The 21,752-nt window shown below is 43.4% G+C and overlaps 1 protein-coding gene across 4 annotated transcripts in view; it reads right to left on the bottom strand.

The window, feature by feature from the left end:
* The window catches only part of drosha (drosha ribonuclease III), a 143,826-nt gene that overhangs the window by 107,019 nt on the left and 15,055 nt on the right, over nucleotides 1-21,752 (bottom strand). For all 4 annotated transcript variants that reach the window (XM_085286693.1, XM_085286694.1, XM_085286692.1 and 1 more), the window contains 9 exons: nucleotides 21,134-21,220; nucleotides 20,910-20,996; nucleotides 18,604-18,675; nucleotides 18,179-18,260; nucleotides 15,651-15,725; nucleotides 14,340-14,509; nucleotides 11,014-11,138; nucleotides 6,549-6,648; nucleotides 2,090-2,197 (listed from right to left, as the gene is read on the bottom strand). In XM_085286693.1, coding sequence (XP_085142819.1) covers nucleotides 2,090-2,197; nucleotides 6,549-6,648; nucleotides 11,014-11,138; nucleotides 14,340-14,509; nucleotides 15,651-15,725; nucleotides 18,179-18,260; nucleotides 18,604-18,675; nucleotides 20,910-20,996; nucleotides 21,134-21,220 — 906 coding nt within the window. The remainder of the gene's footprint in view (nucleotides 1-2,089; nucleotides 2,198-6,548; nucleotides 6,649-11,013; nucleotides 11,139-14,339; nucleotides 14,510-15,650; nucleotides 15,726-18,178; nucleotides 18,261-18,603; nucleotides 18,676-20,909; nucleotides 20,997-21,133; nucleotides 21,221-21,752) is intronic.

Raw genomic sequence — 21,752 nt, 5'->3', positions numbered from 1 at the left:
AGTTTAAGACAAAAAGATCCTAGAATAGACAATAAATAAAAAATGCACTCAAACAGACTTAGCTATATCATTACACTGACTATTAATGTAGTGCATGAGCACACGAAGCGCTCGGTTTCAGTGGGCACAGCGCGCTGCTTACACATTCAGGGTTATGGTTCAAGTCTCATTAGTTCTGCCCGTTCGAAATCGCGTGCACACATCCAAGTGCAAGTTGAACATGCTGCTCCGCTTCCTAGAAAATGAGCTACAGTTACGATAAAAATAAGAATCCATCCTAAATATATTTTTTTGCTGTTAAAAGTGCATGAAATGCCGAGTGACAGTCAAGTGGCATATAAATAAGCTGTCCAGTCGGAGTCGTTACTTAATGAAAGGTATGGCTACCGCTGCGGCTCTGTGGGAGTACGCTTTGCCTACACAGATTTTGACACTTGAATGGAGAAGTGACGCAATGTGTGGAAAGAAGAGAAGGGTGTGCGGCTGTGCAGTGGACGTGTCCGTCTGAGTGGAGCCACTGCAATATGTGCATGTGTCCAACTTCTAGTGACTATGTTTGCTTTTTGGTTTTAAATACAAATTCAGTTTTATTTATACACAGCCAATGCACAACAGCAGCTGCTTTAAGTGGCTTCACGTTGCAGGGTAAATAACAAGGAGTCGGCGACAGTGAGAAGGAAGAACTCCCTTTTAACAGGAAGAGACCTCGTGTTTAACTAAACTCAGGGAGGGGCAGCCAACTGCCACGAGCATACAAAGCGAGCATTTAACTTTGTACCCTGAAACTATTGCACTTACATTGTTAACAGATATAACGTAGACAAGATTTAGACAAACGTTAGCTAAACTGTAGCTAAACTCAGAAGGTGGCACTAAAAAACATGTAATTACAGAGGAAAACAGTCCATAGAGACGAAAACAATGCAAAGTAGAATCCCACGTTAAAATACTCTGCCTATAGAGCAGGCATAAAACAGTGCCTGCTACAAAAAAAATGATTTGGGTCCACTCTAACCTGTACCATGTAGCGTCACAGATCTATTTGCCATTTCTGATCATGTTAATCCGATTATTTGACAGATTGTATGACTTGGTGTGTGGCTAGTTGTACTAAGAAACCATCCAAGAAGGATGCACACCAGTTTTGATGGATAAATGTTGCGTATTTCCTTTGCATATTAACTGAAGCTAGTGCCAGTAGCTGTATCTGTATAGTCTGTGAATGCACCTTGCTAACCAACCCTAATAGTATTAACTGATAACTTCGCAGTTCTCCTTCTCTTCCATGTCTAAGTACAGTCATTAATATGTTTTTGCCTATAAACCCGCCCTCCCTGCTATTAAAGCTGTCTATAGTACAGTCAAAACTCCAAGAATACTAAAGCATTATTGTCTATTTAATTTGACAATGATGGGTAGGATTTAGCTGCCTTGCTTTTCCGTGTCAGTCAGCAACAAGTGTTATAAGTAGCTGTGGTTTGATTCCTGGTTCCACCAGTCTGCAGATCCTTGGGCAACAAACCAAATCTCAAATGGACCCTGATGCATCCATCAGTGCGTGAGTGTGCATTTATTTGATAGGTACAAAGTGTTTAAAGGCACAGAATAAAGCACTGTATGGGTGATTGTGGCTTCCAGTAAAAGGGATTCTAATGCTTGAGAAAAGCGCTATATAAAAACCAGTCCACTTACAAAGTTGATTCTTTCATTCTTGAATGAAAATGCTCCACACTCTGTGCTTTCAGCTTCTTGAATTTGGGGATTTTTTTGAATTTAAGGTAAATGGGTTTTTTTCTCTTTACTATAGAATTTAAAAAAAAAAAAAAAAAAGTCTGTAATTGAAATAATCTTTATTTAGTATCCTATTCAGTCTTGTTAGAAATATATATATATGTAAATCTTTGTTTTAAAAGATTGTTTATACTTGTCTCTCTGGAGTGCATTAAAGGATGTTTTGAATCTCTTTACTTTTAAAAGCACCAGGGTGTTATGCTTCATTGTTATGTAACTGTGAAACAATGTGTACATTCGTTTGTTCGATCCATGGAATCGGCGCTGTATGTGCATGCATACAATTGAGTGGCGTTACCTGACAGACGTCGGAGCGGATGCCAGTCTTCCAGAAGCCCTGACTGCTGAGCTCCACTGTGACCTCTCGGCGCATCGTGTTCTTCTGACGGATCTTCTGAAGAGCTTCCTGCCAAACAACCAGCCAGTCAATTATTGATCCACTGGAGCACAGCCTACGGGGACAGCTCCCATCCTCAAAACCTCACCCCACCCTCGCTCCCCCCTTTCTTTGACTCTTGCTTTTCCAACAGATAGGCTAGCACATGTAATAATCTGAAACCTCCATGGCAGGATACACATATAGCATAGCAGCAGACAGCAGCAAGAAGAAAAGTGACAGCTTTGCTGGTTCTAGCTAATTGAGGCGCTGCCATAGGTCAGCATGGCTGTGGGGAGTGGTGGTTGTGGTGCTCCTGGGTGTAAGAAAGCTGATGATGAGGCTTCAGTCGCTGCAACCAAGAGCTGAGGCACCTGCCTGCCCATTAGGCCCACCACACCAGAGCCTAGAGGTACCTCCATCAGCAACACCAGGAATCATTACAGACACACAAACAGACAAACATGTCAGCCCTACAGCAGATTCAGCAGAGTAAAAGGAGAGTTTGAGTCTGAGATAAGAGGTCCTACAAATAACAACCAAGATGGAAGACGTATTGACAGACAGCACCTCCTAAATGTGCGTGCGCATGCATTCAGCGGAGACGCTATCGACTCTGTCTGAGTTAGCCGTGATCTGCCTAAAATGGAACGCCAGGAATTTTCGACTCGCAGAGGAAATAAGAACAACAAAGGCATGAATAAATAATGCCATCCTACTTTGAACTGTGCATCAAAGTGAACACCGTCACCCACGCGCACAAGTGCATGTGCAACCACACACACACACACTTTCCATGGACAGCCAACCACTGTATATGGAAAGCAGTAATCACAGAGAAGTGCGAATGATATGTAAATGCTTCATTTTTGCAGGACGAAAATTTGAGCGAGAAGCACAAAAAGTAAATAATTAACCAGTGTGGGAAGGAGATGAGACGTAACTTTCTGCTGGTCAAAGAGACGAGTCATGGCACATTTGACTTTTATCATCATACTCTTCTGCTGTGAAGAGTGTTTGTGTTTTTGGAACAGGCTGAGGTCAAACACCAAAGACACTGTCTGAAATTCAATGACTGTGGAAGGCAAGTGCACATCCGTAGCTTGTGTGCACCATTTACTTCAGCTTTTGCTGGTTCATTTAGGGCCCTGTAGCTTATTCCTACCATATTGTTTCCAGTACAAAGCAGGAAGATTAAAACTTTTGCAATTTTAGGTCATCCAGCATATGATTTGCTAGAGCTGATGCCCTAATTTCCATAAGATGTGCAGGAATGCTGATAATGAATACCAGTGATTCTTTATTAAACTTTGCTGTGCTACCTTCTTTAGTCCAGACCACTACAGTAATTACCCCACGTTTATGGTCTTGTTGTGTTCCACCTGTGGGTATGCGGAGCAAGAAGCCAGATGAGGTGGGGGGGGGGAGAAGGAAGACTGCCCAATACAGAACAGAGCACAGCAGATACTATTGAGTCAAAAATAACATGACTAGCAGTAGCAAAGGTTAAGGGTGGGTTGCAAGCTGGTTTGCAGAGACATCATAATGCTATGGTAATGAGATCAGCTGATGTGCCACCATCACAGGCTGAATTTTGCAGTCTAACCTAATGTTACGTTCGATGATTGGTGCCTGTTCTTCTGGGTAAAATCTCTGTTTCTACAGAGGTTCAATGTACTTAACCCATAATCCAAATAATCCAAACAAGATATAATCTAAAGGGTGATTTACTGTCTGAAACGGTGTGTTTAGAGCAGTCTGATGCCTGAGCTTTTGGCTCACAGGGATTACTTTGACATGCACTGACCTCTTTATTTGAAACCTCAGTCATGTTTAATTTTAGCATCCACCAATGTAGCAATATATATATGCATGACAGAAAATAAGGCAAAAACATAGCAGGTCCATTTTAAAGAACCAAAAGAATAAAGTAAAGAGAGCCGCAGTCTGAAAACTGGGTAGAGACATCCTTAAGAGCACATCCCTGTCGATGCTGAAACGTACTGAGGAAAGAGAGCGTTAAGTTCTTGTGTGGCCGAGCTGAAGCTCAGACTCGAAACCAACAGAAAAATCTGTGGAGTGAGTTTAAGATAGCTTTGCGAAGATGCTGCAAAAGAAGAATCGGAGCAAATCCCCAAATCCACATACGCCGAGCTGATAGAGAAGACTCGAAGCTGAATCCACTGTCAAAGCACTGACTCGGGGCTGAATACTTATTCAAATTAGAGATATGAGATAATAAAGTAGCACAGTTCTGTATTTCATTTTCTTTCATTTCTAATGCAGAGACAAATAATATCTTATAACACACTTCACCTATTCGCTCTATGTTGGGAACAATTTTAACCAAAAACTTTATTTATATTGCAAACAATCACTGCAAAAAAATACGACAGCGTTGTTGTGTGAATGGTTTTGAGGACCAGTCAGTGGTTTGGCTAAGGGGATGCCACAAAGTCCATCTGGGCAACACAGTCAGCCTGCATGTCTGACAGACACACACGCACGCACGCACGCACACGCGCACGCACACACACACACACACACACACACACACACACACACACACCTCTCTGTGCTCTCAGCATGAGATGCAGAGGGGGCGCAGAGGCGTGAGCCAGGGTGTGTAGGCCAGTTTTTGCCACACCTCTGCTCTCCCCGGAGCTCTGCAGACTTCAGGGGGAGTGCGGAAGTATCAAAGGGCCCGTCTGAGGCGCACAACACCTCTGACAGGGTGCTTCTTAAAATGCCTATCAGATGAGCAGACATTTAGTCTGTCAGTGAACGACCATTTACAGAGGAAGCTTCAGTGTTCCCTCGGGCATTAAGTAAATAGCGGTGCCACACTGCCACTGCAGTGAGGAGACACTGACATGGCTAATGCTGCTGGAGGAGCATGATGGATCCACTGTTTGGGTTCACTAATTGCTCCAGTGCAGGTTGACAGTGGGATTGTCAGGGCCTGTTAGCCGGGGAGCTTTGCCGAGCTACCTGGGAAACGAGCTAATTGAGCTCCGAGTTCTCGCTCATTATTGGTCCAGAGTGTATCAAACAGTCCAAAGGAAGAGGCTGGATCTGCAGCACACTCAAAGAATTAGAGGAGAAGCTGTGTCTGCTGTAGAGAAGTTGTGAGAAGGATGCAGTGTGGCAAGGTGCTTGTTCTCGGCTTGCCCAGGCCCCACACACTCTCACACAGCACCACCACCCCATGAATCCCCGTGGCTACACGGTTATTACTTCACTAAACCTAAACCTTTTCCACTCCTGCTCCCAGGTGGAGGTTTGACCTTCACAGTCAACTCGAGAGCGCAGTTACAGGCGTTTTATTTTGAGCAGTAAAAATCAACTAAATTATGCATTAAAGGGTGGCGTCGCATTTTTCACATCTGTCATAAAACAATATTCAGGTGCACCGATAATACCTCGACTCGTGAGACTCAGACTGCAGAAAAGTTGAATTTTAGCCCAGAACACAGGAAGTGCATTAGGATGGGACGCTTCAATGGTCTGTATGCACAGAGGCATGCTAGAGCCCAGGTGATCTGGTCACCTGACTGAATTAAATAAAACAAATGTGAGTCGTCAAAATAAAGACAAAGGAGTTAAAACAGATAAAGTGGAAGAGAAGGTGCGAAGAGTGAGAAAGGTAGTAATATAGTGCAAACTTTTAATGTTGCTCTGTTCTTCAGTGCACCATCGTTCGACAGTGCAAAACTTTAGCAACATAAGAAAAAATATCAGAAACTATGAAAAAGGTTGAAATGGCCAAAATAATAGTTTAACAATAAAAAATGACTAAATATCCTCGCGTTGGCTGGACAATTGGACTGTTTAATCAGCGGTAAAGTTACGCTTTAAGTAAAAGCAACCACTTTAAGTCTGATATTCACACACAAAAAAATAACATAATTTGAAAAACTCCAGGTATTAATGTGTAGAAAATTACCTCTGCTACAAAAAAAAAAAAGCATTAAATGCAACAAAGTGTGGCTACGTTTTCTTAACAACAACAAAAAAAACTAACAAAAAGAATCAAATATTGCTGCCTTTGTAAGTTTTGAACATCTCACTTTTGTTGAGTGAAATAGCATCTTTGTTACCGCAATAACGGCGAGTACTGGCAGGGAGTTTCCGATAAGCAGCTTTTGAATCAGTGCGCACAGCAGGAATAATAGCAATGGTAATAGTTTTGTTTTTGTAATTAATATCTGCGAATCTCTTACTTCTGCAGAGAGAGTAAGAGCGCCAGTGTTGCAGCAGCACCTTTCATATCTCCAGGACACGCGCTTCCACTGAAAGCGCCTTCTACTGATAAATTATGAGTGTGAGAAAAGAAACAAAAAAATACATATCAAAGGCGGTTTTGTTTTCTTTCACCCACCTCTCTCTGTGTCATCTTCTGCTTGTCGATCTGCCTGACCTTGGGGCTGTTGGCCAGCAGGTGGCGTAGTTTCACGTAGCTCTTCCACAGCTTCTGATACCTGCGGACGGTAAATAAGGAGGTGACATGCTGACAAGTCCACTCTCTCTCTTTCACTCTCTGTTTCCATCCTTTGCAACAACACATCAATATTTCATTTGAAGCTTGCCTGATATCAAACATAATTTAACAGCAGCCAGCAGCCACTGTTGCATCAGCTGCTTGTGTGTGAGGGGCAGTGGACACAGAAGAGTCAGTGTTTCAGATGTCCACTGTTTGAGCTGTGGGCAGAAGTTCACACACACACACACACACAGATACTCACAATTTTCTGCTCACGTCGTAAAAAAGAACGGAAAAAAAAAAAGGGAACAGACGTGACACTGGCTCGAGTTATCTCGCAACCTCATTCTCATTTTCTATAAAACTATTGTCTTTCTTCTCATTTGCATCTGAAAAGAGGCACGGAGTTATCGGCAAGGTGACATGTAGCCATGATACCAACCACCTCCCCCCTCTCTCTCGCTTCCTCTCTCCCTCTCTTTTCAATCAGACCCCCTGATTGATGCACCAAGGGCCGGGTGTGACCGTTCTGCTCCCATTCAGGAGACTTTCTCCTCATTTACCCAGAGTTATTCAATTATGATTGGTGGGATGGAGGGGCTTGGGGGACAGGATGGCGCGCTGACAGGGAGAGTGGCATAAAATGACAGAAGGAGTGAGGGAGAGAGAGGAGGAAGGAAGGAAGGGTGGAGGATGAGGTGGTGGTGATGGGGTGGGGGGTATACTGTGGAACAGAAGAATTATAGAGCTTTAATAGCGGGGACTTCATTAGAGACTGAGACGAGGGAATGAGGCGGCTTTACCGCCCCGATTATCAGCTCACCAGCACCTCCGCACAGAAGCCCCGCTCGGACGAGAGACGGAGAGGAAGAAAGGGAGAGCGAGATGGAGAGAGAGAGAGAGTCTATCCAGCCTGGGAGGCCCCCTCGTCCCCAATCCGCTCCAATGACCTTTCCACAGATCTGCTGTGTGCTCTCAGGGTAGCGCTGCCGCGGCTCTCGCCATTCCCTGCACATGCTTTCATTAGCATATGCTGCCTCTTTCTTTCTCTTCAACCGCCCCCTCCCCTTCCTCCCCCATCTCCAGCCCTTTTCAAATGTAGACCACTGCTGGCTTCATCTATCTGTTACAGTAATGGCGCTTTGGCATTCAAACACAGCTTTCCGGCTTCAAAATTCCACAGTGGAATTTTAAGAACAGTGTGGAAAAATCTGGGAAGTGAAAAGTGACTTTTATGTTTACTTTGCTCTTTCATATACCCACTACAATGATGAAGTACAATACTTGTAATATTGGCCTAACACCACCGTCTCTGTATCTGGGTGCTGCATGGTGGAGCAGCTGTCCACACCCCTTTTACGAAGGCCCAGAGTGGGACGACTGTCTCTTCTGGTTTGTAAATACGCTCCAGAGCGCTTTAAGGTGCAGATAAGACACAACGATAGGGACGCATTGATCAGATATTAGTCCGATCCTTACTCAATAAACCATCCACACAAACTGATCCATTTAACTGTGTTTGCCTCTTTGTTTCCAGGACTGCAGCAGCTAGTAGGAGCACTATATAGGAGGAAGTTAGCAGCACAGCAGCAGCAGTTTGGAGGGATTTTACACCTGATACACCAACAGATTTATTTATACATTTTGGTTTTTTTTAACTGTTTTTAAGGAGTTTGACATGACTGAAAAGCTGAGATAAGACAAAGCTTTATTCAGTCAGAAAGACTTAGGGTAGAAGCTAGAGGGACACTTGGCTAAGGGTGCACAGATGATTGTAAGCAGTTTAAGTTTATTATTTTACTTCACATGCTGACGTTCGTGTGTGTGTGAGGTGATGGAGAAAAAGGAGAAAGCAGCATGACTACAGCTTACAGCTGGATGCAGTAGCTTTATGATTCTCTTCTCTCGATCTTGTCAAACGCGCTGGTCTGCAGGTTTTTATACATGTTATTTGTTTGGTCATAATTTCTTATATTTCGGAAGTTCCACATCAGGTTACGGTTAGGTTAGAGTCAAGAATAGTTTCCGACTACGTTGTAACGTAGATTTCCCGCTGAAGTATAATTCATCCATTAGTAACTTTTCCTTCTTTAGCCAAACAACCTGTTATAGGTGACTATGTGCTAAACCAAAATAATCTAAATTCATAGAAAAATAACAAAACTATTTACAGAAACATGAAAACAATTTAAAAAATGTATTATTTTAGCCTGGTTTTCACATGCTGCATCTCATTTCAACTTTTGCGTTAAACCGATTGTCTTTTCAAGCCGTTCTGCCCGCACTTACAGTATCTCAGTCCGATTTTTTTCCCTCCATGCATCAGTAAGTCTACAAACTAACCCTGTCGCTGAAGAGCTTCTTTGAAAAGCGAGAAAGAGCCAAAGATGAGACACCAGAAGAGTGTCAGAGTGCCAACAAAAAGAAAGCTGCATTTAAAAGAAAAGATCAACAATCTTACTGAAATCAATGGTTCATCTCAACAGGTGATTCAAATGCTCTGTAAAATAAGTGGCGACCAGACAGCTAATGAAGCCATGAAACAAGCTCAAGGCTCCCAATGCATGAAGCTGCTCCATGGTTAAATCAAAAAAAATAAAAGTAGACAATTTTAATCCATTAAACATCGTAAATATTAAAACTTTTAATGGGGGAAAATATAAGTTTTATATATTTGTGTTTAAAAAAGGTCATTTATTGTAAAGAAAGTGTATAAATTCCTTTATTTCTTTACGTTTCTGTTGCTTTAGTCTTTACATTGCACTCTTTGCCTTTTCAGACCAAAGACTTGACTCCCAGTCATCTGAGAAAAATGAGAAGCCTTCAGCATTACAGGACCTGACAGCATCAAATCAACTTCATTTTGCTTTCCTCATCAAACACTGTGCACCGTTTTATTTCCATTCTCCTTAAACGTTTGGAAAACCCATTTAAAAATAAAGACAGCCGCTTTTGCGTTCTGTGAAATGTAACTGCAGTGAGCTACGCAGGCACGGATAAGAAAAATGATGCATGGAAACACTGTGTCAGTACGGTGTCACTGTCAGTGTCAGGAGAAAACGGCCCAATCACGGCTCGGTATGCAAATTATGAGCTCAGCTTCAGGCTCATGAGTGACAAGAGACTCTGCCACTCTGAAGCCGTACATCAGCGAGGCATGAACGTGACGGCGTTCGGTTCAAACTCGAGCCACGCTGGCAGCGTTGTAGTTATTCAGCGAGACCGACATGAGAACCCGACAGCACGTTTGAGGGCTTTTCTGAAAGAGGGCTTCCGCCTCCTCTGCATAGTTTTTTACCCCTTCTCCCCCGTGTGTGTCGCTCCTGCTTTTCTATACATCTCCTGACCTCTGTCATGCCATCACTCCTGCCTCATTGGTCGAGCTGGGGTAGCTCGAGTGGCAGCCCCCGAGCGCACGTGTCCAGCGGTCGACGACAACACAGCATCTTCAGTCTCCCGAGTTAATATATGCTGCTGCTGTGTCCAAGACTCCCTCTCTGTGGCATTGCTGCAGCCGCAATCAACACCGACTCCTGCCCTCGCTACACGCATCATTAGCAGTAGTAGGAAATCCTTTCCGCTGGTCTCTTACTACTCGTTTCTGCATCGGCTAATGATGTCCCAATCCATCCATAAATTTGTCGTTGTCTGCCGCTTTGAGAAGTTTGACGTGGCAGCAGGGTGCACGGGGATGAAAGTGCTCAGTGGACAGACTGCTAAAACGTGGCAGCAGGGGAGAGGGGACATTAGAGGGAAGAAGCAAACTAGTTCTGCCTAAATGGATTCCCTAATGATCATCCTCTTGTTTGCATCTTCATCACCACCATTTTCCTCCCGCACCTCCCCCTGACTGTTACGCTTTAAACCAGACATTTGAGTTAAAAAAGAAAGCCACAGGTTTAAATTTAGCATCAGAGTGCAGGAGTTGTGTGCCGACTTTTGATTAGCGATGTTGTCGCATCTCTTTGAACACCTCAGAGACTGCCGCTCACATGATCTAATACACTGCTTTTGTTAATTATGCAGCGGCACAGTACAGTATTCCCTACTGCAAGCCCTCCGGTGCGTGTATGTTGCATTACTATTCACGAGACAAACCGCGCCAGCTCCCGCCGCGGAGGCAGCCAGCGGAAACCCGGGACCCGTGACGACGCATGTAAAAATGTCACGCCGCTCGTTTTCTCTTCCTCTTCCTCCCCTTCAGCTAGCGCCCCTCCTCTTCGACATACGCTGCTCTCGTCTTTCCTTGACGTGCAACGCCGCCGGTTCTTCTCTCGCCACCGAACGAACGAGGAGCGGTGGGAACGAGGGGGCCGGTGAGCAGCGGGGGAAGATATTTATCTGTGCATGTCGGCGGCCTTACTGGGGGTCTCCAGCGTAGCTTAACTGCGCGGGCCGTATCCCAAAATGAACGATGATGGGGAAAGTGATGACGTCTGGGTTGAACTGCTCCCTGTCCAGTTGGTCGATGCGCACCGAGCTCGGTTTCTGCGGGGGGGGGGGAGAAAAACAAAGAAGTCAGCACAGCGAGGAGAAACATATTTACATAGCTACCGGGCAACCATCAATCAGTCACCTGCTGCCAGCATGTGAAATAAAAAATAATCCACCCAACAAGGGTCATCTGTCACAGGCGCATAATGAGATGAGGCCCAGATTGTGCTCGTAGCGTGAGCGCAACAATGATAAAGCGATGCCGGGGATGGCGAGCTAACTTCTGACGCTCTTATCGGGGAGGAGATTGACAGGCAACATGTCCTCGGCCGACTCCCAAATCACAGTTAGCCTGTCAGGCGTGTGGTGGGATCAGAGGAAGGGGCCGCGGCATAAGGAGCGCTGATCTGCATGGCAGATGGCTGGAGGCCTGCGCTCACCTTGACATTAGCCGCGTCCGCCCGTCGCCGCCTGCATGCAAACTTTGATTAGAGAGCAAGAGGTCGGCAGGCAACTTTGATTGTGCCGTTAAAGCGACATAATCAGGTTTGATTGGCGGCGTGATTGCCCTGTTTACAATCCCGACAAATACACTGTAAATGCTAATTCACAGATCTTAGGCCATTTAGTGTCCTCAGCTCCACCACCTATGCTTTAATTCACCGTAACAGATTGAAAGGTGATGGCGTCAGGGGAGCCTTGCGTGATTGGCATCGGATGCTTTCACTCGGAGCAGCATGTGACCTTGGTGTAACGCAGCAGGTGAGGGCTTTTCACAGAGCGAGAGTACGGACGGGCTGACCTACACCACTTAGCCCTGAAAGGACATTTTTATTGATTAGGGAGCGCTGTATGGTTTACACTTAAATACCTGCAAGAAAACACTTGTGTTTGCTATCAATTATGTGACTGACGGAAATGAGAATGCCGCTGGTTTGGTTTAATTAATCTATTGATAAAAATGCCTGGTTACAGTGTATTTTTCCAACTTAATTGCAATGTTAGCTGCAGTTTAAACTGTGTGTATAATGAGCCACTTTATTGCCATCTGCTATTTGCTGTGCTTGTTCTCTACTACATTTAGTAAACTTTCCCACTTCTGTTTTTTTTATAATTGATTGAGCCATTTTGTTCTATTTAAGTATTTTTAAAGCTGCTTTTATTTCATTGAACACTTTTCTTTTATTATACTCCATTTTACTGCGCTGTTACTTTATTTTGGATTTAACAGAAACTTCCCACCTCAGATTTATCTGAAAGAAGTCGAGGGGAAAGATTCACTTCCTTAAAGTAATTATGCATGACGACTTAAGCTAGGTCGTTCCTGTTTTTCAGGATAAATATCTGATTATATGGCTCTGTGAATGTGGTCTCACAGCTCATTGGCTGCTACACTCATAAGAGTATTTCAAAAATTCATACTGGGGAAAACGAGAGAGAAACATCACAAATTTTGAGCATAACATTAACACAATCTTGCTCTTTCTAAAAAAGTTCACGTGGAGCTGGCACATGGTGTCATTCCTGGGGAATATCACAGTGAAGTTTCCATATTATACACTTAATATCTGCAAAATCATTCAGCAGATTTGGACTGTTTTAAAAGAAAAAAAAGTTAGGTCCTTGTTTATGAGAAGCTGTAAATCAAATATCAGTCCCCTGCCTGCAAAAATGTGGTTTCTGCAGGCCTTTAAATTTGCTGTCAGAGATCAAATTTAAAGCATCCATCATTCTCTGTTAAGCTGACACTGCTGAGAGTCCGTATTCATAGAGCCACAGTACCAGGTATTTACCCTAAAACATTCGAATGACCGAGTGCAAGTAGTTTTCGAGATAATGAAATTGAAAATGGCTCCTAAAAAGATGCGACTGCCATGCCTTGAAAAGCATTTTGGAGAAAACTAATAACAGCAGGAGCCTGAAATTGTGCGTAACAGGGAATTTTTTTTAAGATAAATCTGAGATGTTCAGGTGGGAGGCATTTCATAAACTGACATAATGTGTGTTTTGGCTGCTGTTACAAAACATCTGGGATAATAAGGCCTTCAGCTTCTCTTTCCTCCCTCTCCTCCTTGCTACAGAGTGGCGGGCCTAAATTGACCCTTGCCAGGCCTCACAGCGGGAGATTAAAAAGAAATAAATCCAGAAGCAACAGCCTGAAGAAAGTGCAAGTGTAAAAAACAAAGGGTATTATGGGTTCATATGTTTTGCCTGCTCAGCTGATTGGCTGCACATGTTAACTAAACCAGAGTGCCAAGTTATTCATGGCTGCATCTCAACAAGGTTAAACTTGATTCGATGTACCACTGCTGGTAGAGCCTTCGTCATTTTATCTTTAACCTGGAAGTGGGAAATAAACACCCTGAGGTGAGTTCACGCCCGTCACCCACCGAGCACGTGCACAGCTGCTAGCGCTACACTGACTGAACTCTCATCCCCGACCAATCGCAGCCGCCGGGCATGACAACTTTCCTGTTGGAAACTCTGCCCTGGACTCGGGGAACTTGTGATTGGCATGTTTAAAATATTAATTTTCCAGCATGTTTTACAGACAACACACAGGAATGGCAGTGATTTAATCAAAGCTTAAGGCGCTGGGCTTAGAGCTGTAAATATTTTAAAACCATGCTTGGTCAGAGAGAATGAAGTGGCTGTAATCAGCCATCCAAACAATCACCAATATTGGAAAAAGCTTCCTGGGAGTGTTGTGATCCATTGCTTTGACCCTTGCCTCTGATAACTCTGTTTTCTTCAAAAAGGGTAAAGCTCCAGACACGACCTCCTTAATACACTTCGTTTGACTGGCAGTCTAATCGTTTAAGTTGAGCGCAGCAATGGAAGACCATTATACACCCACGGTATGGAAAGCCTGACAGCAACAATTCAGTTCTGCCAGGAACAGCAGTTGACTCAATAACTCACCCACACCAAAGGTTACACAATCACATTCACTGCTCATATGCAACATCCTTGCTAGCAAGGACATCTTCACCTTTACCCAGACACAATTTCTGTACCTCCTTCATAATGTGGGCCACACGAGAAGGTTAACCAACTTTGACTGCGACATAAAAACCTTCCTGCCGTAATAGTGCCGATGACAACAAACGCCCTGGGCATAAAAGGTGAGGCTGCTCGTGTCACAGGCTAACAGGAGCAGCCTCATTCCTGCAGTGTCTGAGGGGACGTGCAAACGTCCTTGAAACGTCAGACAAAGCCACCTCGGTGTCGTAACAAAGAAGCCGAGGGCCTCACCATGCCCGGGTTGGTGACGATCATGCCCTTGCACTCCTCGGCGTACTTCTGCCACGCCAGCTCCTCCCACTGCAGCATATCTGCAATCTCCTCCTCAGGGACCAGGGGCTTGCTGCTGCGTAGTAGGTAGAGCAGCACCTGATGCATTGACAGCACCTCCTTCCCGCCATCTGAGACATTTCATAAACACAAAGAAGAAATAAATTAATAAAGCCACGTATGCATAGAAGCTGAAGACAGAGTTCAACAGATATTTATAGTTAATGGGGAAAAAAAGGAAAATGTAAAAGCCTCACTGCAGTTATAGGAGGTTAACTGTTTCTCCGAGCATCCATGTGTTGTTGTATAAAAAAATAAAATAAAAATCAAGAATGCTGTTGGAGAATATTCTCTGTTTTATACATCTAACCCGCCTCACCTCTGCCAACTCTCAGTTTCTCAGCCAATATTCAGCGAAAACATACTGTGAAAATGTCCCCGTGCATTACAATGGCACTGTTCAGGAAGTGCACAGGTGAGCAGGGGAGCTGATGCAAGGTCGGACGGCGCGCGATACGTGAAGGCACATAATGACACGCTTATAATAACAGTCCGCCCTGAATTACAAGATCAGAAATAAGCTGAGAGGCACCGCACACACACATATGCATGTGCAGAGAAATACAGCTGAACACATGCGTGCAATCACGCAGGTCAAACAGAGGCAGTTTAATAGACACTCATGCAAAATTGATTGACCTCCATTTCAGATGGACACAAACCAAAAAAAAAAAAATCCACTGTCCTCTCAGTCCGGGATGCATTAGGACTAATGCACACCCGGCGACTCTAAATTCCAAACACACCGTCATCGTGCTCTCACTGTAACTCCCCTGTTTGCTCTCTGCCTCTTTCCCCTTTACAGATCACATCAGAAACACTGGATTGGGTCTTCTGGCGCTTTTGTAAAAGAGACAGATAAGTGTTTGTAGCCGACTAAATTGGGAGAACTGGGAGAGAAATTGTTTTTTGATGGAGAGAAAGTAGGTGGGCACGGCTGTCATGACAAACGCCGCGGTAATATCATAGTGCACCAGCACCATCATGTGCATCAAAGATGAATACCAGGCAGACACGCAGAGGCTCAGGCACTAACTCCATCTGCCATTTTACCAAGAACGAACCACAACTATCACCATGAGTGTAAAAGCTTTGAGTGGATATCGCTGGAGGAGAGTTTTTTGGTTTTAGGCAACGTGAGACAGCTTAAGAATTACAGACCACAAGAGGGAGACAAATGGCAAAAAAAGATGGTTCTGTGACGAGTCCTACCGGGCAGAAATCTGACAAAACGTGGCATGAAATGGAACCGTGGGCATCCAGAGACCTCCCCGTCAGACTCCGGATCTGGAAAAAAGACATTTATTAATGACACAGTCTTATGTGCTTTTCACTCATTATTAAGAGTCTAACTTTATGAAATTGAAATGAAGACCCCAATTATTTAAAATAAGAGTTATTAATAAGAATTCAAGCTTTTCCTTCATATCATGGATGTGACTCTAAATGTGAATTACTATGTTTAATATTTAAAATGTTCTCTGTATGTGTAATGACTGCAAAGGTTAAACTCATATAGGATTAGGTGTTGGTCGCCAATGCTCTATGCCCCCATCTTATCTCCTCATTATCGCTCTGACAGGTATAATATAAATGCATGATCTGTGCACATTGTTATCAAAAATGCAGTGCTGTTGTAATAATGGGGAAAATTACATTGTTTTAAACACCTTTCAACACAGTTCTCAACAGATTTTAACCAAGGAGAGAAGAAAGCATAACTTTATTACTAAGCAACAAAAAAGATCCATTATTTAGTTTTATGAGCCTTGTTATCCAACTATATATGCATCCGAGAAAACATTACAGCAAGTAAGTTTATAACAGAATGCAGTTCCTCAAATGGCCACTGGGGGCTGACACTAAAAGTGAGTCCCGTGGTAAAATATATTTCACAGTTTTCTTTTTTTTGTTTGTTTTGTTGTTGTTTTTGTTGTTGTTTTTTTTAACTTACCTGTCAAAGATTATTACTTTTAAAATTTTAAAATTAGAAATTTGCCCATAGTGATTGACAGGTGTCTCAGCAACGTTATAATAGTGGATTAAAGCTAACCTTAAAACTAGACGAGTCATCGTAAAACTTTGTAGTTTACTGAAAAATAGTCTAACAAATGAGTTTGTACGTACAAAACTAATTAAAATCACATTAAAAAGATTTAGTTTTAGGCAGTTTTGACAAATATGCCATAATCTGCCTGATGAGGCTTTGGTGCATCCATCCTGAAGAATTTTAGTAAATATATATATATATTTTCATCTGTAACAAGAAAAAGCGTAATTAGAAAAACTGGAGTTCCAAATATCGACCTCTTGCCGATGGTGTCTGTTCCCCTTTGGATCATTTTTAACGCAGCTACCGACCAAATGATGGGGCTTGAAGCACTCATCTGAGAAAGGTGTGCTCCACTTTGGGCGAGTGAAACACTGAGAGGCGGTCTGTTGCAGCAGCTCATGATGTTGTTTTTAATGACTTCAACATAAGGTTGATTTTCCTTGCTCACTGTGTTTTAGGCAAGATCGAAACAGCCACCTTTTGTCTTGCAGTGAAGTTTTAAAAGCCTACCAGTGTTTTAAAATTGGATTACACTTTTGGGAATAGCCAATCTCTATCAGCTGATCGCACTGACAGTTCTACCACCAGGAGGGAGGCTTGTAATCCCAGAGAAGCTATGAAGGAAATGACCGCCTTTCACAGCTGTTCCACGGAGGTATCGGGACAATAACACGGAACGAGCTTGTTGGGCTGATTAAGTGTAGGCGTGTAGATGAAACACTCACGCTTCCTGGGACCACAGTGTACCTGGCTTCACACGTAACGTTATTCTGAGCAGTAAGAAGAAATACAGACGGACTGCAGTGGTTGTGGTTTAAACGTCGATGTAATCGCAGACATGTTGCTGTGAAGAAATGCTTCTGTGGACTAACTATCGAACTGCTAGCTGTGTGAATGCATCCATTATAGAGGCTGAGGGAATTGCTCCGTTTCAATCCAGTTTACATGAACACAGTTTGGAATTCTCCATCAGTGGATACAAGCATCACCCAAATGGTAATAGATCCTTAGCAGCCTCTGCACCACTTACTGGAGATGCTCAACATTTTCTATTACATCTATTGCGTGCAAGCATTGTGGTATCTATAACAGACACCACAATACTTCTATTAATTTTAAATTTAAGCTCATACTAGATCTGATTTATCGAGCTCTTCGCTTTCTTGTATTTTCCATTTAGCTGAACAAGTTCTTTAGTGTACGATTTCAACTTTCCAGAGCTGTTTTGTTCAGTGAGTCAGAATTTGTTTTATTGAGCCAAGCTGGCTGCTTTAACAAAGTGCATTCCCACCTTTTAACTCTTAATGCAGGTTTGTACGTGTGAGTTTGTGTGAATGCAGTTTGCTAAAAAACCTTGCAAGCATCAGCACCCTCTCATCTAAATATGGTCACTTATGTCGAAGAAAAAACCCCCAAAAAACAAGACAAATTGAGGCTTTTAAAAAAACAAAACTATTATATACAAAAAATATTTCCATAAAAATAAGGGATGGCATTCAATAAGATGCCCATTTTGGTATTTCTGTAGCGTCCAAGCTGCAATTTGAGATAATTTCCTCTCATTTTGTGACCCATGTGTAAGAGATGCTGGTAGGACACGCTGCAATTTACAAGCGACAATCACCGATAAAGCTGGGAGTTTCTGTGATCTGTGTGTAATTGCGAGCCCTCGCTTTGGGAATCGTACCTGTCAGGTTCCAGTCATAAAGCTCAAGAATATCCCGGAACAAGTAGGAGGCAAACAGCTCCAGGCCTCGGACGCAGTAGTTCTGTACACGAGAGACAGCAGAGGTTTGTTATCAGCGCCACGTGAATATACAGTAGCAGCATGCAGCCACAAAGACTACCCCATAATGTAGATATGATTGATAACTAAATCCAGTTCTGAGACTTTATCACATAAGCCACCTTATTGATACAATCACCCTCAGCGGGTCAAAAGGAAGCTCTTTTTCCTCTTCTAAAAGGATTAGCACCTTCACTCATCCGAGCACTGAGGTGCGAGAGTTACACGGGGCTCAGCGGCGCTCAGTCTCAGCCGTTTGAGATAAAAACAAAAGGGGTGAGAAAGGGGAGAAAAAGAGCTGGCAGATAAAGTGGGGTTTTACTGACCTCCGGTGCCATCTCCTCTATGAAGTGAATGGTGTAATCTATGTTGAAGCGGATCACACGGCACAATGGAATCTGTGATGATGAAAGGAGCAAAGGACGAGAAGAAGAAAGGACAGACCGACTCATTACCATGGCGTTAGGCAGAGGTCACAGCTTTGCAAGGAAACTCATTAAAACCTTGTTTTTGGGGTGTTTTTTTGTCTTCAGTGGAGCTAGCTCACATCTGTTGGAATATTTGGAAACCACATGGAAAAAAACAAGCAACTCAAACACACATGTACAAGTGCTCTCCCCCCACTCACTCACACAGGCGTGAGCACCTGACTCTTGAAAATTAACTAAATGAAATCATGCTAAATAGATAAGCCTGCTCTTCTGTGTTTAATCTCCCTAGTTACACGGTCTTTGTTGTTCGAGCGCAGGGGTCCATTTTAAGAGATTAACCTGGGAGCTACTTTCATTCTTGCCCATCCCAGCAGCCAACTAGCAGGGGGCTAATATCAGCAGACTCTGCGCTTCCTAATCCCCGCACTGCCACGAAGAGTTTACCCCAGCTTTTAACAAGGGCCGCGTAAATTATCCAGTTCAAATCATGCCTAATCCTCTGGGTTCTTTTCAAGCTAGAGGGGATATTGACAGAGTGCTCTAGTATTCAAACGTGCAGGAAAAACACACACATGCGTAGAGAGGGGAGGGAAATATTCCAGAAACGGCGTTTGGTGATCCCCTCGGCTGATTTCTCTCTTCTTTAAAACTTCCACTTTGGGGGACGGCGAGAAAGAGAGGCTCCTCTCAAATCACAGCCACTCTAGTGTTTGACAGTCACTGATGGGCCTTCAAAAGTGAGCAAGAGGACTCTGTGACAAGGTCAGCCCTGGGAGAGAGGAGCACTTTGTCCACGCGACAAAGAAGTCGACCCGAAGCCAAGAGTCGATTTGAAGTTATTTCTGACAAGAGTGGAGCTAAAAGGAGGAGGGATGGTCCACTTAAATGCTGAAAATACGAAAAAATGATGTGTTGCCTCAACAGACACGTAGAAGGTTGAGAGTGTCCCATCACAGGCAATCTAGATCTGACTGAGCTGCACAACTGATCGTGGGCCTGGGCTTTTTAAACCGCAGGCTTTCGAGCAGGCAGGCTCACACGTAAGAGGGAAAAGGGAATAAAAAAAAAAAAAATAAGAAAAATGTATTAAGAAGGGTACTCTATCAGTTTGCTATTGCAAACTTCTGCAGCTCCACCCATATAAATCAAAACTAATGCCCGATTTTAATTTGGCTGATGTCCCCTTGAACAAAGTCTCCTTGTGTGGCGCTGACATGCTTCCAGGGTTTTCTGCTATTTTTAAATCGCTTTCTGGAAGCTCCATTGTGACTGCTTGCACAATGATGTGCGCTGGATCTCTTCAAATGTATTAAAGCAGTGACCTTTCAACTGCTTTAATACATCATTTCGTTTTGTGAAAGAAGGCAAAACCCTGCATGCAGCCACATCAGGTGTGCAAGGTGGGGAAATGAGGGAAGATTGAGATGGTGTGGGGGAAAAAAACCCCGTTGTATTTTCATGTACCGTTACACGATGGCACAAACTCAGGTGCTATTTTTCCCCAAATCCCTTATGTGTTTTTGTTTTCTAACTGCATGGACTTCAGTGACTGGACTTTATATACAGAGATTACACATGTGGTTCCTTTTCCTCTTGTTGTTTTCGACCTCATGTAGCTGCAAGGTAACTGATGTGCAAGATTTATGTATATGTGAATACCTCTTGCAACCCTAAGGTTAATGAGCAGGATCCTAGTAATGAGTTTCCAAAAAAAAGCCCTAAAATATCACCAATGAAAGAAACAATCCACAAAAAACACTTTAGCATTTAGGTTTGTGTATCCTGTTTCTACCAGACAACCTTTTGGCCTTTAAGTCATTAGTGAAGCTGCACATATCTATGAATAACACACTATATCAAGCATTGGTGCAGAAAAAGACTCCCCCGAGGTGAAATGTCAATGAGGAAGTCGTAACCAACCCAGTACACTTATACTTCACCTTTGTGATGCTTAACATGACACTTACAAACAAAATAGAGTAAACCCAGTGTGACACTCGCCTCCGAAAAGCTCAACGCAAAAGGAACTGCCGACTCCGAACAAGTAAATAAATAAAAATAGAAACTATAAAACACAACAGCATAACTGAGAAAAATGACTTTACACTGACACCCACTGTTACTGTCAAAAACCTGAGAGTGCTGTGGTGGAAAATTCATGGCTTACCGCCCGAGCTGCTAACAATTCAAAGCAGGCTTACGTTAGTGAGAGGAGTGTGGGAGAAGAGAGAGAAGCCTTCAAACAGGTACTCGTGGTCATCGTACTCAATCACTGTCGGCCTGTCGGTCTGGAACAGAAAAGAACAAGAACAGTCTCACGAGCATGCAAACACAGCGCTGCAGTTTAGGTAGAGTGCTGTGAATATAAACAATCAGAACAATGTGTTAGCATGTATTCAACCTAGTTGTTTATTTTAAGTTATACCAGGAAGTTGGTGGGAGGTGACACAGTGATCCTGTAGTGGAACAGTTTGCCAGCGTTGTTGTTCATTGGACGGCACCGTTTCACAGGCTGGAAAAGATTTTAAAAAGTCAATATTTGACAACGAGGTGTTCCTCTGTGCTCGACATTTATGAGCGAATTTAAGTAAATGTAAGAGGTACAAATCATGAATGAACTGAAACTCCCTTTTTTCCTTTATAGACTCATAGGACAGCAACTTTAACGGTGATGCGAACATCAAAGTGTCAAAAAATTGCAGTTCCTCAAATGGCCACTTGAGGCTGGCTAACAATAACAACAACAACAATTATAACAACAACAACAACAATTCTTTATGCAGCGGTTCCCAACCCCTGGGCCATGGACCGGTACCGGTCTGTGAGTTATTTGGTACCGGGCCGCGAGGCTCGTGTGTGAAATATATGGTTTTCAGGGTTTTTATGGTTAACTCTGTTACCCTGGGTCTTTTCCTGTGTTATAGTTGTGTAAATATTTCTTTCAAAATAAAACACACGTCACCATAGCGACCAGAGAGCATTAAGGGGCAGAGAGGAGGATGTTACTCTCATTGTTGTTGGCGCATTTCAGGAGAACGCTGCTA

This window comes from Mchenga conophoros, linkage group LG9 (genome assembly GCF_057382185.1).
Source record: "Mchenga conophoros isolate Kocher_MC1m ecotype Shallow Benthic linkage group LG9, M_conophoros_male_GT1.1, whole genome shotgun sequence".
Lineage (NCBI taxonomy): Eukaryota > Metazoa > Chordata > Actinopteri > Cichliformes > Cichlidae > Mchenga > Mchenga conophoros.
Note: the sequence above shows the minus strand (reverse complement) of the source record. Positions and strands in the feature narration are given on the sequence as shown.